This window comes from Eurypyga helias, unplaced genomic scaffold (assembly GCF_000690775.1).
Source record: "Eurypyga helias isolate BGI_N326 unplaced genomic scaffold, ASM69077v1 scaffold5134, whole genome shotgun sequence".
In the NCBI taxonomy this organism is placed as follows: Eukaryota; Metazoa; Chordata; class Aves; order Eurypygiformes; family Eurypygidae; genus Eurypyga; species Eurypyga helias.
The window spans coordinates 19099-36441 of NW_010244313.1; the positions used below are offsets into that span (position 1 = coordinate 19099).

Here is a 17343-nt window from a genome sequence, read left to right on the forward strand (position 1 = left end):
CTCAGTACTTAGAGGACAGTTGATTACCCAAACTCCTCACATGAAAGTTATAAACATGAAGAAACATTGAAGAACAGAGAGGTGCAGTCTTTTGTCTGAAACTGATACTTTTTGTCATCCGAAGAGAGAGAAGCTTGGAGAGAGATCAAAGCAAGGTGAGGAGTCATTTCTCATTCACCGGGGCAGGTGTGTGCAGCCTTACCTGATCTGTCCTCGCACCAGTGGCCTGTTTTTTGTCCTGTTCATATTTGAGTCAAACGGGACCTCAAAGAACTGCAATAAAAAAAGAAAAAGAAGAATCCAAATGAAAGGATGCCGGAAAGCATGCCATGCGTGGAACGTGCTGTCTGCATCTGCAGGTGCTTTAATCTCTATTTTTGAAGGTTCAGAAATACAACAAAAATGGCAAACTCCTTTTACGGAGCTTTGATAGTCTGCACTAATGCTTTTGGCACCCCCTTAGAAAGAAAATCACCTGGAGGACAGAAATAGTTTGCGCAAGTCCCCCAGTTAACCGTTTGAAGTGGAGTTCGATGCCAAGTTCTGTTCTCGACAGGCTTGACACAGCTTTTCTACGTACACAGTTACAGACACACATACAGCCCTGTCCCCAGTTTTCCATTAATACAAACAACCCTTACAAATGTTGTGCTTCTGGTATTTAAAAGGCAAACACTACGTTTTTTTTCAACATCATCTAACTTCTGAAAACCTATAACCCACCCCAAAATCAATCAACTCTTGTAAAATGCTACTGAAACCGCACTGAGCATCTAGTTCGAGCAGCAGGGAATGAACACGCCATATGGCGTTATTTAATGTCACAACCCAATCTGACTTTAAACACTGCCTATGGGAAAATTCAGCCGGCACCATCTTCACGCTTGGGATTCCTGCAGGCTTTTGTGTGCTCCGCTTTATAAAGAACGTTACTGGGAAAAGCTGAATGCACTTTGCCATACAGCAAATTGCAAAGCCATTGAGTTTTACATGTGCAAAATAACAATAAAAATAATAAGCATGTATTTATTTATCAAGAGCAGGATGTATTTACAGAAAGAATATTTTCTACTGACGTTATGTCTGAGGTTTTGGGGTAGGATCCCAAATATGGTGAATACGTAGGAAAAGTACCATAACAAATCATAATTTCAAACAATCAGACTGACAGGAAGCTCAGCGCAGTCAAACTGCAGACAGATTTAAGGTGAGTGTATGATAAATGACTACATGACACAATCTGTGTTAACCCAGCAAGCTGATGTAACCCTTTACACAACAAAAGACAAAATTAACCAGCATCTTCATTCTGACAGTGCTATGTTACTGGTCTTGCTACCCAATGGGACCGCATTCCCAGGGGAACGGCAGCGGTCAGGGACCCTGGGAGAGGCAGGACCCACCGGAGCCCACATGTGCACATTGGGGAAAGGCGCCGCAGGCACACAGAGATGACAGCACCCACCTTCCCCATCTATTACTTTGAAGTCACGACGATAACCATTTGGGAACCTTTGCTGTTGCTCGCATGTATTGCAGGCACGGCAGGGACTGCATACCCATGGGTCATCTTGCCCAACATGGCCCATGATATCCTCCATTCCTGGTGCCATTTTTAACCTCAGGTTAAAAATTTTCCTGATGTATTTAACTATTCCCAGGAATAAGGTTAGAAGAAAGTCCTGCACGTGTAAGAGTGAGAGTGTGCACGTACTCAAGCCCACATGCTAAAGTTATCCAGCTTAAACAGAAGTTGCTAACAGTTTGCTCTAAAGCCAAGAAATTTGGCAGTGGGCGTCATCTTCGTGTTTTGTCATGTTTGTGAAACTGTCCAAACCTGGGAAAGAATGAGACTGAGATGGGTGGCAAGGAAGAGAGGGGAGAAGGTCGAGGAAACAATGCCAGAGCCAGCAAGGGGGGCACTGGCTGGGGACCCCAGCCTGCACTCCTCCCACCAGCCAGAGGCTGTGAAAGCCCCTGGAAAAGTGGCTGCCTTGTCCCCCTCCAGTGGCTGGCCAACACAAATTAAGGGGTAATTACTGTTGTTAACTGGGCTGACGCCTGTGCTGCCTATTAAAGTCCTCAGGTTGCCCATGACGGATGCAAAACCTGCCAGGGTTCTGCAGGGGAGGAATTCTGCATTTGTTGGTTTGCATTAAAGGCTGCAGATTAAATGCTCAAAAGTAAAGAAATATAAAAGCATGGGAACTGAGATCATCAACACAGCTCTTAATTACTAGTTCCCATCTAATTCACTAACTTTTCTCACCTCCATGTGTGCGGTGGAGCTGGCTGGAGCTACACAGCCTTCGGATGGTGTGCTCTTGGTAAGCCTCCCTTCGCGGCAACTGGATGGAGCATCCAACCCACTCCCAATTCCCACCGACTCTCAAAGCCTTCCAATGTTATTATCCATATTCCTGAAGCAAACACAGGCTGTTCAGCCGAGAGCTACTCATGCAGAAGAGGAAGGGACTTCAGGAAGAAAAGCGTTAGTTTAGGTGTCTCTCGCGTGGGCAGAGCATTCCGGTACAGTACAGGGCACACTCCTGGATTTACAGATAGGCAGCTGACAGGTTGTTTCTCGTCCCCAGTTTGTTGTGCCTCATCTGCAGCGGTAACCGTCACTCTGAGCTAAAACCCCAGTTGGCGGAGACCCTGGTTTAGAAGAAAAGCACAGAGGAGTATGTGGGGCAGCTACAGCCCCCCGGCACGGAGCCTGGCAGCTCACTGCCGAGGGACAGCTTGGATCTGCGCGGCTCCAACGCTGCCGCCGCAATGCTGGATGCTCCACAAAGAACCTCCACAGGAAACTGCACCGAGTGCCTTCGGAGAAGGGAAAGCACCCTGTATGGATCCGCAACCAGTGATTGCTTCTGACAGCTCAGCATTTTGCTAATGGTTTGTTTCACTGTTACATTTCAGAGACAATTATGTTAAATGAAGAAAAAATGTCATTTGACATCAGACTGGTGGAGCAATACAGGGGAAAAATTCTATGCGGCTAAAGTCTTTTCTCCTGAAAATATTTTGCTCCACGCTCAGTTTTGTTTTGCTTTTAAATACACAATTTTCCCTTTATTTCTATTTGCAAAGTCCAACTGCCATGAGCTTATTTCCAGCTTAATTTTGTGTGTGTGGGGAGATTCTGGTGCATTTAAGAGTATTTAAGTTTACAGCTAAAGGGATTCTGTGTGTGACGGATAAAATCAAAATAACGCACATGTTTTAAACTCAGTGTGTCTCAAACCTCAAATGACTGAAATGAACAGTTGGACACTAAATGCTGATGAAAGAACTCAAATTTATGCAGTGGAGTTATCAGTATAATCTGACAATACCATCGTCAGTGTATGAAATATTTCCATGTATTTAATATTGTAGTTAACCCCGAACAGGATATGAATTTTGAACAAGAAACTTCTCTGCTGAGTTAAGCAGTTAAGAAATGTCCGTGTCTGCTGTAGACAGACGTCGCTGCTCCCGAAATTAAGATTAGTGCATGACTTAAGTCTGAATTTCTTCGCATTTTTAAATCTGACAATCTGAATAATCTGTTACTGTCAACTGTACACACGAAACTACATATCCAATTGAACCACAGTCAAGAAAAATCCTTTTATTTGCAATGCTCCAGATTCCTTTACTGAGCTAGTTACTATTACATGTCAGCAAGATGCTATTTATCAAACTTTTCCCATTTTGCTCCCAGATGTTCAGCAAAATTCTCTTTCCACTTGAAATTATTTTCCCCTGATATTCTAGAGAAAAAAAAAAAGAAAAAAAAATGTGGATCTCAAATATCCTTCCATAGGAATGAAAGAGTGAACTCAAACATATTATGTCATGCCAGGCCAGCACAGTACAGCCTGTTTTAGTAAACAGTAAATTCAGTAAGATGAATCCTACATAAATAAATATTTTAGAAGCACTCAAGAGGCTTTTTCCTCAAGAAGTCTGAATGCATCAGTTCAGCTGGACAAGGCAGAATATTATCTGCCCTAGATATCTGGGAAACTAGCCATCAAAAGGACAGACAGAGGGTTAAATCTACAGCATCTAAAAATCCCTGAGTGACAAAACTTGGCAACGGCTTTCAAGACCCTAACCTAAATTTTAATCAGTATGCATGCACATTTAAAACATGCTGATGGAAAAAATACATCAGGCCAGCTAGTACTTTGCGGTTTGTTTCTCTGGCGGGCTCATCAGACTCTTTGTGTAGATCTCATCTAGTTAATATACAGTAATTATAACTTAAACATCTAAAAATTCTTAGATTAGCTGTCACATTACTGCTTATAGCTATTTACACTCAGGAGTTTTTTACTTCCACTTCTTCATACCGGTTTCCACTTTGTTTTTAAGTGTAACCTTAAAGAACGTTTAATTTCTTCAAGCTACCTACGGGAAAAGCAGCCAAGCACTGTGCACAGTGAACGCAGAGAGTGACTAATCATTCAGACTTCCCAAGGAACACAGATTAATGATTTTATTTGGACTAAGCATCACCCTGCAGATACATATGACATCACACTACACTGGCACTCTGAGGATGAAGACGATATGGGAAGAGCAAGAGAGCATCCCGTGCCTTTACAGGACACCCTCTCGCTCTTAAAAAAACATCTATTAAGCTTGCAGAGACAGCGACCTGACTCTTTGCAGTTAATTAAGCCAGTGGAGGGGATGGAAAGCCTGAGCACGTGCTGCTTTGCCTTCTGCGGTCATTCCTGCGGGAGAGGTTCTAACTACTGAATTAGGACAGTTCAATACCTTTACTCCTGTTCACAGGAAAACATAAATAGAGTGCATTAAGAGGAACAACATGTCATACAGTTTATCAAACAGATCACCCACACTTAGGCTAGGACACAGTTCTCGTATACTGCTTTGGATTTAGAGTGTGGCAAGCACCAGCCTGGCCCCTGTCCAGGGCCAGCTCTAATCTGTGACACATGGTGGGAACAGCAGCGGCTGAAATAGGCAACCGGTCTTCCATGCATTGAGATAACATTTTACTCTAATGCTAAACACATATTTACATCAGAACTGATAATCCCATCAGTCTAGGATGGAGCCAAAGCCTGCTATTAACAGACAATTTAATTCAAGGCAACTCGGAGGCCACCCTGTCCCAAAACCAGCCCTGCATCTGAGCAGGCTTCCACGTGCTCTTTTCCAGCAGAATTGACCTTGGATATATATATTTACCTCCAAAGACTCTCTGAAGAGCAGTTCAGGTGAATCTATGGCATAAGAAGATGAGGCTGTTGCCAAAGAGCAGTCTCCCTCTCCTGCGCTGGTCCCCAAAATCCTCCCTGTCTTGCACTGGGGAGGTGGAGATGAGCTACAGGGATGGGTGTGAGTGGTGGCCAAAGCCTCTCCTCAGCTAAAATCTCTTGCTACAAACAAAAGTGTTTAACACAATGCAAATAATGACCAGTACAACTGGACTTGAGCCCTTCAGTGAATGTCTACGGCCAGGGGTGAAACTGGGCTGTACAGGGCAAGTCTTGCAAATACTGGTCTTGTTGAATTAGATGCTTCTGGGGTTGTGCGATTTCCCCTGTGCTACAGTAAGCTCTGGTCCTCTTCGGTTCTCTCTGGTATTGGCAAAGAGCAAGCAGTGAACCAGAAACATCACTGAAATGCATGTTGGGAAACAAAAAGATGCACGAATCAGGGACGAGCAGGTAGAGGAAAAGAGGTGGAGAGCACAGGGGCAGAATGGGATCCAGACACCTGGACAATAAGTGGAGGTTTCCTGGGAAGGTGACATCCAGAAAGCCATTCCTCACAGCTGGCCATGCGGCCTCAGAATTCATCAGGTTGTAGCACTAGCCTTTCACATGAAGCGCCCCAGTTTTCTCACAGGCTCAAAGGGAAGTTGCTACAAGCAGCACTGGCAACCCATCAGATCACGAAGAGCTGAGTCCCTTCCTTAGTGAGTGCTCTTCCCCTCCATATTACCTAATTATTTCTCCTCATGCTTTCAGTGATTTATCTTACATTGTGATAAAGTAATATATAATTACATAAAAGGAGAAGAAAAACATAACCTATAATTTATGGTAAATAAGATCAAAGTCAAGATTATTATTATAGGTTTTCTTCTGGTTTCCTTTCAATCACTTTTATATGAAAACAACAAAGAATAATTAAAGTATATTACAAAGGTCTTTTTATTCAATTGTACACAGATGTGATTTAAAAAAAAAGCAAAGGGAAGGATTTTCAAAAGCACTCGTACTGATCTAACACTATTCTCACTGAAGTCAATGGCAGTTTAACTTCAATGAGAGCAGAGACAGACCAACACTGAGTGATTCTGAAAATCCCACCCTAATTGTACAAACAAGGGAAGGCTTTAGAGATTGCTGGCTTGGAGATTGTATATTTGAGAATCATAAAGGGCATACAGCACCTGTTTGTCTTCAAGATATGAAAATAAAGCAAGGCAAATATTTTAAGGATTAGAAATGGCTTTTTTTCCTTTTTTTTTTTTTTTTAAGGCAGTATCTGAAAACCCTCTGGCTCTGCAGTTCCCAGTCTAGCTATAGGTCTGCTTTAATATTTTCAATTTCAAAGAGGATTCTAATTAAAAACAAGATTGATGCAAGCCTGAACAATGTTACTTACAGATAGAGAAGGGCAGCTAAACCCCAAACTGTCACGTCCCAGCGAACCCAAGAAAGGTCTGCTAGGTAAGGCAGCTGACACAGCTTAATTATTATTTTTTAAAAAAGCTTCCACTAAAAACACCTTCTGATTAGCCAGTGTTTAGAAGCTCATTGATGTGTACAGTGAAGAGAACAGGAGGTAACTGCAAAGAAAATGTTGATACATGTCATTTCAGAAACATGTTTTCAGGACAGAGAATGCAAAGACTCACAGATTCCACAAGCACTGATTTGTCCCCTCAGATTAATGACATATTGTGCAGGCTCTACCTTAAAGTGCTCAAGAGATGACATGTTGCTATTTCCTTGACCACTTACAAGTGTGTGACCATCCTAGGGATCCTCAGAGACATCCACTACCCCCAAAAGTGACATTTATTCTTGGTTAGGTGTTTCATTGCACTTAAGTACCCTGAGCTGGCAGCAGTGCCCGGTGCCCCTGGCACACTGCTCGGCATTTGTTTCCAGCTTATCCAGACCCTCTCACAGCTTAGTGGCCTCTTCATCAGCACTTTTGCCAAACAATATGCTTTGGCGATATCAGAAGGACCATTACAAGGAGCTTAAAAAGCACAGGAGAGTGTCAACACTCAGCAGTGTCAAAGCGTCACGGTCCAAATACCAGAATCCCTCGTTACTGCTACTGTGCCTGTGGTCCCGTCGTGACGACAAGGGGTCAGGACACATCCTGACACACGTCGCCTGTAACTGCTGAAGCACTGCTGGCAGCACCGCTGGCACTGCAGGTAGGGGTGTGCCTGCCCATTCACTTGGGCAAAAGCAGAGAGGGTAGAAGGAAAACCCTGGCTATGCACGCGTGTGTCTGAGCACGCTGCAGTAAGCAAGGAATTAATGAAGTAGGAAAATATAATTAAGGACAACATGTGGTCTTCAGTTGTATGAATAACTCTGACTGAAATTATAGGGCATTTGCACCAAATTATTGTAGTAACTTCACCTCTACCCCCTACATACAACACTTCCTTGTCTTCATCTTTAAATCAAATTTGCTAGCACAAATGCATAAAAAAAACCAAAACCAAAACAACCAAAAAGCAAGCTCATCTCATTTTTTCCAATGCACCTGATGTCCGTGACCTGAAATGGGAAAAAAGAAATGACTCTCCTGTTATGGTAAACAGGAAACAGGTTGGGTGACCCCCAATGAGCCTTGCTCTTCCCACTAAAATCTTGCTCTTCCCACTAAATCCCATAATATCTTGCTAAGAAGGTATCCTAAAAAAAAGGAAATAATAACAAAAATAAAACCAGGTCCTTATTTTATAAGCTGTTCAATCTTGCAAACTGCTGACACCGTGAGCCACCTAAACAGCATATTCCCAAGGTCTCACGGAAGTCAGCCACAGCTTCAGGGGAAATGCAAGCTGGATACTGCAGACAAGCTTTCGCCTGGTGTGATCCACCTTGAGAAATAGCTATCATGGGAAAAAATACTGGTTTCTGGCCAGCTGCCAAAGATTTCTAATAATATTAAATATTTACCACCAAGTCCTTTTTATTTAGCACACAATTAATGCATCCACAAAAAAAGCTCCTTCCTCCAAGCCTTCCTCCCATCGCACTTCAAGGAGGGCATTTGCCCAACAACTCATTGAACCGGAGGAAGCAATTTCCAAAGCACAGGACACACTGCATTGAGTACCTTCACATCCTTTTCTTTTTGATACAGACTTCACCACACTCGGCTCCTCTTTCCATCTTAAAACGAAAATTGCTAAAAAATGAGTTTCATGTCTGAGCCCCCAGTTAGATAAACACACTTTGTGCCCTTCCCTTGTGCTGGCCCAACCAACTGCACCCACGAAATGACCTGATTTGGCCAAAAATATAACTGATTTCCCTTTGGATCTTTTTATTTTTTTTATTTGAGTCGCTGGATGAGGTCACCCTGGACATGAAAACAGGAGAGGGAAAGGGTGAAGCTGTGACTTGGCTCCCATCAGCAAGCTGGTGCGTCACGTAGCCCAGCACAGAAGCAGCAGCACAACGGCGTGTCTCCCACTTAGGGGTAAATTGTTCTCACTACCCAGGCTCACGGAGCTAAGGCAATGAAGCAACATTCATCTCTACACATTGTGTTGCCCTGGTATAAGTGAAAACTTAGCCTACCCACACACCCTTCAACACTGGACAGCGATCACCCCGAATCTGTCACCTACCCATGCAGGGTGTTCGCAGGTTTTACATGATGAATTGTAAGGAGATGTCAGATGCAAAGCCACACACTTTCTGCTCTTCAGGAACTATTTTATTTATATATATTTTAGGAATAGAGTCGAAGAAAAACACCACCTTTCTGTCTACTAAAATACCCTCTGAATCACTTTGCACAGCCATTTTCTGGAAGAGATTCCTTTGCATTAAATCATATTTGTCACGATGCCAGCATGCCATGAGTGCAACGTATAATTTAAAAAACAAACAAAACTTCAAATAACAATCCCTTTGCTGAAGATAGGAATCGCACAAGGTCAGTATCTGGTTTAAATTACTACATGTCCTAAAATACACAAGGCCAGGTCCTCTGGACGCAGTGCAGCTGCTTTGAGCAACACTGCCGATAAAATCCGATACTGAAGATGGCTTAGACAAATTCCTGTGGTGGAATAAAGTTGTTACTCAGGAACTCTTGGGGAAGTATTTCTGCTGCCCGATGCGAGTGCTTAAGTCAAGCAGGAGATCCAGAGTCAACGAGGAGACACGGGTCTCCTCCAGATGGCAAGTGAGAGCAAACAAAGGCAGGAGCTCGCCTAATTGAGACGCAAAGCCTTTACTTCTCTCCAGTAACTACAGAGGGGTCCTGAGCTCCTGGCTTTAGCCAGGGCAGTTGTAAAAGGGGCAAGTAACTAGACAGCCCTCCAGACTATCAGTATCAGCTGCTTTTCAGTCCCCTGTGACTACTAGAGCGAGCTATAAAATAAAGCAGCCTCGCTGCTGCTCTACTCTTGCCCAGGAGATTAGAGCAAGGAAGTGGAAAGGTGAGATTTAAATCACTTCCACACGTCTCCTGGCTTCAACCCATGTGTCCAGGATCCAGGTCATTTTAATCAGCTTTTTGTAATTTGTCACTCAAATGATAAGAATACTAATCCACCACAATGTGCTTTCTGCCAGGCACACGAATATTAATCCATCCACTGTTCTACCACACGTAGATGTGTTGTTCGCTTTAACTGCTTATGGCTGACACGTCCTGTTAGCAATGCCTTTTTTCTTGCAGGACCGACAGAAGTAGTACCGTACATAAAGCAGCAGGCTTGCCTGGTTTTGGCTTTGGGAAGGTTATTTATGTAGTTGCCTACACATACATTACTTATTCAAAACATCTTCTGGTTTTGGAAGTAAATTAACTTTTTTACTTGAAGTTATTGGCATCTGTGCAAATAAATTGCTTTGGTCCATCTGTATTTGGCAAAACAAAAATATACAGCTCCTTCTGGCCAAAATATATAAAACCCCCCAAACCCCCAAAACCCACAATGAATGAAATCTGGGAACGCTGAAATACAGCCAATAGGAAAGCCGAAATGTGAGCGAGGGTGTAAAGTGGCATCAGCGTTCAGTGAGTCGCCTCAGAAACACCCTCGTGGTAACACTGCCCAGCTGTCACAGAGCTCAAACCTCTTAACATTATCAAAATCATTCCCCAAGAGTTTTTCCTTTAAAGAGCTGATAACAGAAGGAGTTTTAAGTCACATTTTTACATGTGGCACATTTAGGGAATCTACCGGATCTATAGGAGAGAGCTTCCAAGTATCCTTGTTACAATTTAGACCCAACTTTTTCCTGATGTTCAGATGTCTGAGATGAGAGCATGAAATCTCTGCAGGGGATTTTATGATTTGCACTTCGCTGGCAGGAGAACAGCCTTGTTGCTTCACTCCACCATGCGCTCTCAGTGCCAAAAGGAGTCTCCTTTCTCATATTCTGAAGAGCTTTAAATGTTACGAGATAGTATCAAAGGCACCTTGATGAGTGCAATATTGTAACTTCGTTTGTATGACAATGTTGGGAGTTTTTTTTAATCTTGGCAATAAAACAAATTAAGAAAAATCACTCTCCTCTCTCCCATCTGTACAGAAGTTAACAGAAAGCTATCAATATACTAAGAATATATATATTTTCTTGTTAATGTCGCAGACCACAGAGGAAAAGCACATCTCTGCTGAGGAAGGTAATACCTACAAAATCTCCCAGAAGTCTACAGCCAAAGACAGAGTTGCAGTTCTGTGGGTTTCAACCAAGGGTCCTCAGACTGCACAGAAAAGGTTGGGTAATGATGACCAAGCAAAGCAAGCAGTATGTGCAATGTGGCAGGCCACAGACGTGATGTTTTTGAGGCATTTTCCCCTCCTTTGCAAAGCTTTCACAACTCTGCTGATCAAAAGCCATGGAAGAGATGCTCAAAAACCTGTATGATGTCTCTGGCCAAGCCTAAGGATTTTACCCATAGTGAGTGGGTTTTGGTAAGGTCCTTCTCTTCATAAAAACATGTTTTTATGCAGAATGTGTAGACGTGCCAAATATGGTAGTGAGGTACGACATAATAGCAGATATCCAAGGTGTATTTAATCACTTAACACCAACTTTGCAGGTAAAATCCAGCAATTGTCTACTTTTTTTCTTCTTTAAAAACTCAGGACCAATAGCTGAGGTTGGCCATCATCATGCTCTTCTGCTAAGGGCTGGATGACAAACCTACACACTAAGAAGTCAGGTTACAAAGAATTTCAAACCAACAATTAGGTCTCACCTTTCCTTCCCCTTCGTTAAGAATGAAAGTGAAGCAAGAGCCCCATGATGACCCACTAGAAAGCACAAACACCCAAACCTGTTGCAGGGGCATCACATCATCCATCTTTCTAAAGCTGTCAAGAGATGTTTGTCATTCCAATACTGCTTCCATCTCCCAAAGCTAAGATAACACGCCCATCAATCTCAGCTAGAGTTAAAAGAGGAGTTGAAAAATAAATAGTTCTGAGTCATGTTACTGAGAAGGATTCCACACACTATTAATTTTAGCTTGGAAACCAATTAAGACACCAAATCAGCATTACTTCCCCTCTGCTTTTTTAAGGTATAATGACCTATTCGCTTGCATAAATTTATTTATTTTGTGACAGTGATCCTTGCAAATGCTTTAGAAGTTTAAACAACAATAATTTTAGTCCTGGTTTCTGGCAACAAGAAAATTTTGGCTAAAAGAACGTCAAAGATATGGGCAAGACAGCATGATTCTCTCTATTTTAGAAGGCCATTCTTAAAATAAAAGAACAATAATAAGAAACATAATGACATATAAGCAAAACTTGCCCTACACACTCCATGAGCATCAATAGGCTGGAATAAATCAGTGCCTTCCACTCAAAACCTAGGGCAGCCTTCGTTCCCTTCAACCCAACTGAGGCTTCTTGCTCACAAGTGCCTCCAGCTCTGGCACTACTTCTGAACATGACAGCAGTAATCGAGTGATGCCAGTGGGCAAAGCTGCACAACCCTTCCATAAAAGGGTTGTTAAAGCATGAACTCACCGCCCACCCGATGGACTCAATGCTCCTGCCCGACTCCTGGAGCTCACACAATGGATATTACCTCTACTCAGCAGTGAACTTGCAGGAGCTTTTTAATATTGACACGGAAATGCCACTCTTGTCAGATTTGCCTTCCAGATGTCTCAAATGTCACCTGTGTTTGCTAAGTGCTAGTCCAATATGAAGTTTTCTGAGTATCTATGGGGAAAAAAAAAAAATCAGCCCTGCACCTCAGTGCCCTGATTTCCCCTGGGTGCCAGTATCCATCTGAGAGCTTTCTGGGGGACTGTTTCAAACTCCTTTCTGACTGTGCCAGCACAGGCATCTGGAAGCTTCGACGAAAAGCCCTGACTAAAGCAGCAGAGTTGGGACTAGCACTTTATTCAACTATAAGTCAAAAAGAAAAAATCATCTGGATTCAACCAGAGAGTTAACCGAGGGTCTTCGAACAAGGGGTTAAAGCCAGACTCTGTGTCATGGGAGGGGTTTTGTTGTGTTTATTTTCCACAGAACTAAACTCAAAAAGATGAAAAGTCTTTCTGTGATAATGGAAGCACACTGGAGTATCTAGCATTGGATCAAAACCTGAACATCTTTATTCAGAAAAGCAGGAATAGATCATGAGAAGACAGAAGACTGCAAGTCCAGTGTCAAGGGCCGACCGATCAGAGCATGCTACCACTGCTGGCAAGCAGAAGATAAAACAAAGAATTTCAATTGCTTGCCCCAGAGCTCAGATCAGTATATGATGCCACCCACTCCAGCTTATCTATGGGAAAGTATAAAAAATGAAACAATAAAAAGCTATCCTCTCAAGAAACGGTTGTTAGATCAGTCGCTCTCAATAATAATAAAAAAAATCATTATGAACTGGAACTAAAATGAACATCGTAGTATTTCTATGACAAAAAAATAATCTGCTGAAACATCCACTTTTGGGCCAGATTTCAAATTCTTCAGTGAGAAGACTGTGTATTATACACCTGAGAAACACTAACTTTGCAATTCCAAAAACAAGCTTGCAACAAAAAGTTCTTACTCCAAAACAAAAGCACCCATAAAATACATTCCTGAGGCAAAAAAAATTCTAATTTAAAATTCACATCCTACTAAAATTCAAATGAATTTCCCTAGGTAGGCAAGCCCTTAAATGTATACCTCCATTTAATTACACTGCAGTTCCTGTGCAGACAAGTCCCAAGATGCTCTTACATGATAATCATTAAATATGAAGTGGTGAAATGAATTGCAACATTTAGTGATGCTTCTTATGGACTAAGATTTATAGAGGAAGCATGAAATAAAACTAAAAAATGTGCATGGTTACTATGTCTGCATGTTGTACTGATGGGAAAAAAAGGCCAGACAGATATGAAAATAGTCACTGAAAGTTATGAATAGCTGGGCACAGGCACCTTACCAAAGACTTCTGCTGCAGAAGGGAATGCTCAGCCCACCTACTTACTTAATCCATGTAATAGGAGTATTAAAATTAGAAAGAAATCTAATTATATTTTACAAGTCATTTAAACACCATGAAAATCATTTGCAGAATTGTGCTATTTATTAAACACAATTTTCTGCTTGGCTCTACACTTCAGCACTTGTTTAAACAGAGTGGTGAAAAGTTCAGGTGTAACTCCCAGTTTCACTACATTAAAAAAAAAAACAAACCACAACACCAAAATACCCCCCAAAAACCAGAAAACAAATCCAGGTTTGCAAAACAATCATCTGTTCGTGGCCGCAGAAATGACACAAGTGCAAAGTATCTCAAATTGTGCTCCCAGAAATGAAGAATAAAAGAAAAAAAAAAAACCTGCAACTAGGCGAAAGAAATTTTGAACACAAGTGCCTTGGTCCAGCAAAAAGCATCCAGCTCCTTCACACACCTTCACAGCTTCTCTCTAAACATACACTCCTAGAAATAAAGGTTTAAAATATATTTTCTACACTAAAACATAGGCAAAACAGGTTTGGAAGATTGTTCATAGTGCTTATAAGCACTTCATTTTCACACAAGCACATGCATTGACTATATAAATATTTACAGTTTGGCAGTTCACTCTCCCAATCTGCATGGCTTTTCTCCGTTGGGTTTCACCAGCGATATTTCCTCTGAATTTCCACATTTCCAGATGCTTTGCTCGTACAGCCTTGATGGAGAACAGTTGTGCCTATTAGCAGACAAGCTGCTGACAACTAAACCGAGCTTCTAAAAGCTGGCAGAGAGATAATCTGGCATCGAGATCTGATAAGTTCAGAGAGGAAAGGCATGGTGGCCTACAAACACTGAAAAGGAAAACCTAGTCAAGCCCTGAGCCTTTCCTTCGGATGCTTCTCATCTCATTCCAGAGTACTTCAGTCAAATCAAGCAAAAATCTTGTCTTGATCAACCGTTCTGTTGTCCAGCACCACTCAATTCTCAACAGACACAGCCTTCTATTAAACGAAGAAACATTGCTCCATGAAGTTATACTGTCTTAAATAAATTATATTTATAAATACATTTAACACAGACATTTTAAACGACTGTTTCTTAATTGTTGAAAACAAGATGAAGACCAAAAACCCCTGTTTTATTTTGATGTAACCTCTTGCTTTTCTTTCCCATAAATAAGCAGCAATGAACAATCTTCAATTTACAAAAGGTATTATTTTGGGGGTGAAAGAAAGGCAAATGCATCTGGGAGTGCAGATGTTTATTGAGACCTTTGGTGAAACCCTGAGCACTGGTACCCCTGCTATCCCCAAGCAGTGGCACATCAGGAGAACGTCAGACTGAGTATGCCCCACCAAGGTTAGCAGTGTGTCTCCCTCTCAGCCCCTCGGTTTGCCATCCCCCTTCTCGCACGGCTTTGCACGCCATGCACGGCACACGGCCAGTCATTTGTAGAGATGCCCCAGCCAGGGCTTGCCCTCATATCCAGGGGAAAAAAGTAACCCCACAGTGTACCCCCAGCTTAATCTCATGGTCATCTATTTCCAAGGTAACCCCAGAGATTACAGGGGGCTTCAGTTTTATGTCAGTATAAACGTGCTGGGGCAGGTCAGTGCCACCGGCACAGGCACACCGGGAGCTCGTCCTGGTCTGGCCCCAGCAAGGACAAGTTCAGGCAACATCGTGCTTAACCTATCCCAGCAGCAATGTCATCGCGACTTACCGAAGGATGAGCCGTACCACTGCTTCCCAGTGCTGTGCCAGACCAGACAGTGGTTTTATTCAGACAGTGATTTTTTCTTTAGACAGCACTGGAATCCTTCCAGGGTAGATAAAATCTGAATTTTTCCATGCAAAGACCTAAAATAGTCATCAAACATGTAAGACCTCATGTATATTCTTATACTCCTCCTCAGGCATTCTGTCTTGGCCACTGTTGAGAGACAGGATTTCTTCGTTTTGACCCCGAATGACTTTCCCAATGCATCTTACAGGTGAAGGGGATTCCCTCCCTCTCCTGCTGCTGCCTTCCCACCTACTCCTTAATTAAAGATGCTAAGGTCAGATAGAAACCATATTGCAGCTTAAAACTGAACTGTAATGCACAAAAAATAAGAATATGGATAGGTTTGGGAAAACAGACCATTGGCAATAATTTTGGTGTTTACTGAGAATCTTTAAACTGTTTTAAAACAGATAGCAAGGAAGATTATTGCAATTTAACAATAAAGAAGAGGAAAAAAGCACAAGGAAACATATTCTTCACTTCTGAATACACACCAGGGGCCGGGGATCTCTTTAGGAACATAAGTAATTAAAAAAATCTAAAGAAAGAAGGCAAATGGAAACGCTGTTTAATCAGAATTATCCCAGCTGAAAGGACTGACAGACCCAGGAGCAGCACCCTTGTTTTGACTGTGAGCACACAGGGGCTGCCGCTCTCCCAGACATCAAGGCATTAACAAACAGCCAAGCTGCCTCCACGGTCAGGTTCATCCAAATACCTTTTCCATGAACTAATCAAATAGGCATTTATCAGCTGAAGGAGGAATACGCTAACCTAAGGGGTTTCACGTAGGAGTTTTTCCCCTTCATAAAGAGTCACGAAACTTTTAGTCCAGAAGGTCTTAGATTATCACGCTGTAGCCAGACTGGTACAAAGCATCCTTGATGTCTAGACCAAATGAAAAGATTAGCAGGTCTGCTCCAGTGCTGATTACACCAGGCTCATGCTATTTTTCCAGCGGATGCTTTCATAATTAAATATCAAGTAACAGGAGGTACTTTAACATTTATGTCACCCTCACCTATGAAAATAATAAAAAGGTGGGTTTTTTTTTGCATTGAGAACTATAAAGTACCAAAAATCATTCTATGGCCGTAACAGCAACCTGTCAAGCTGTAAAGAGAAATCTAGATTTTAGCGAAGAGGGTCCCTTGGGAATGCCGTGTATCGGCAAAGCGGAACAGCAATCACATTATGCCTGTAACTAATATGGACAAAGTGGAATGAGTAATAAAAGCCAACAAAAAACAACTTTCACTCTGATTAGCGATCACAGACTAATAGCCTTCAATTGCAATTTAACATTAGGTGGCACCATCAATCACTCCGGTCTCTGCACGCAGCAGCCACTACGCCTGCCTAGAAGGCATCAGGGCTACCTTCGGACATGGATTTCTACTCAGAGCTTTGCCAGGGTCCAAGGTCCCTCGAATGCAGGAGTTGTGTGCATCTGGAAGAAGTGCAAACCCCCTAACACAACCCTGAGCACAACAAGAAAGGGCCTCAAGGGCAGGCTCTCCAACAGCCCCATTTTTGTTTGTAAAGTGAACAGACTTGGTCCAGACAGGTCTATTGACGCTTTCGGATAAAGAAAGGTGACAGATTTTAGCTGGTTTGAATTGCTTTGTTCTGCATCATGCAAACATATCCCATTTTAAATTCAGACAGGGCCGTTCATAACAAGAAACCCAACACACAAAAATTCCAAAGGGAATGATTATTTAATAGAGAAATAAACAGACAAATAATGGCTCTATTAAACAACATACATACTTTCTTGGTAATTTCATCAAAATACAAGACAACTGGCCAGGTTTTTATGAGGATTTTTTGCTTTAAACAGCTGGGTGTAAGCTTTGAGCAAGTTACTCAACTCTCCTG

General features: G+C 42.2%; 1 protein-coding gene across 1 annotated transcript in view; it reads right to left on the minus strand.

The window, feature by feature from the left end:
• Positions 1-202: 202 nt before the first annotated feature.
• Positions 203-17343, minus strand: part of LOC104508171 (protoheme IX farnesyltransferase, mitochondrial) — a gene marked incomplete at both ends in the record, with an annotated part of 69204 nt that continues 52063 nt past the window's right edge. The window contains one exon of the mRNA XM_010149701.1: positions 203-273. Coding sequence (XP_010148003.1) covers positions 203-273 — 71 coding nt within the window. The remainder of the gene's footprint in view (positions 274-17343) is intronic.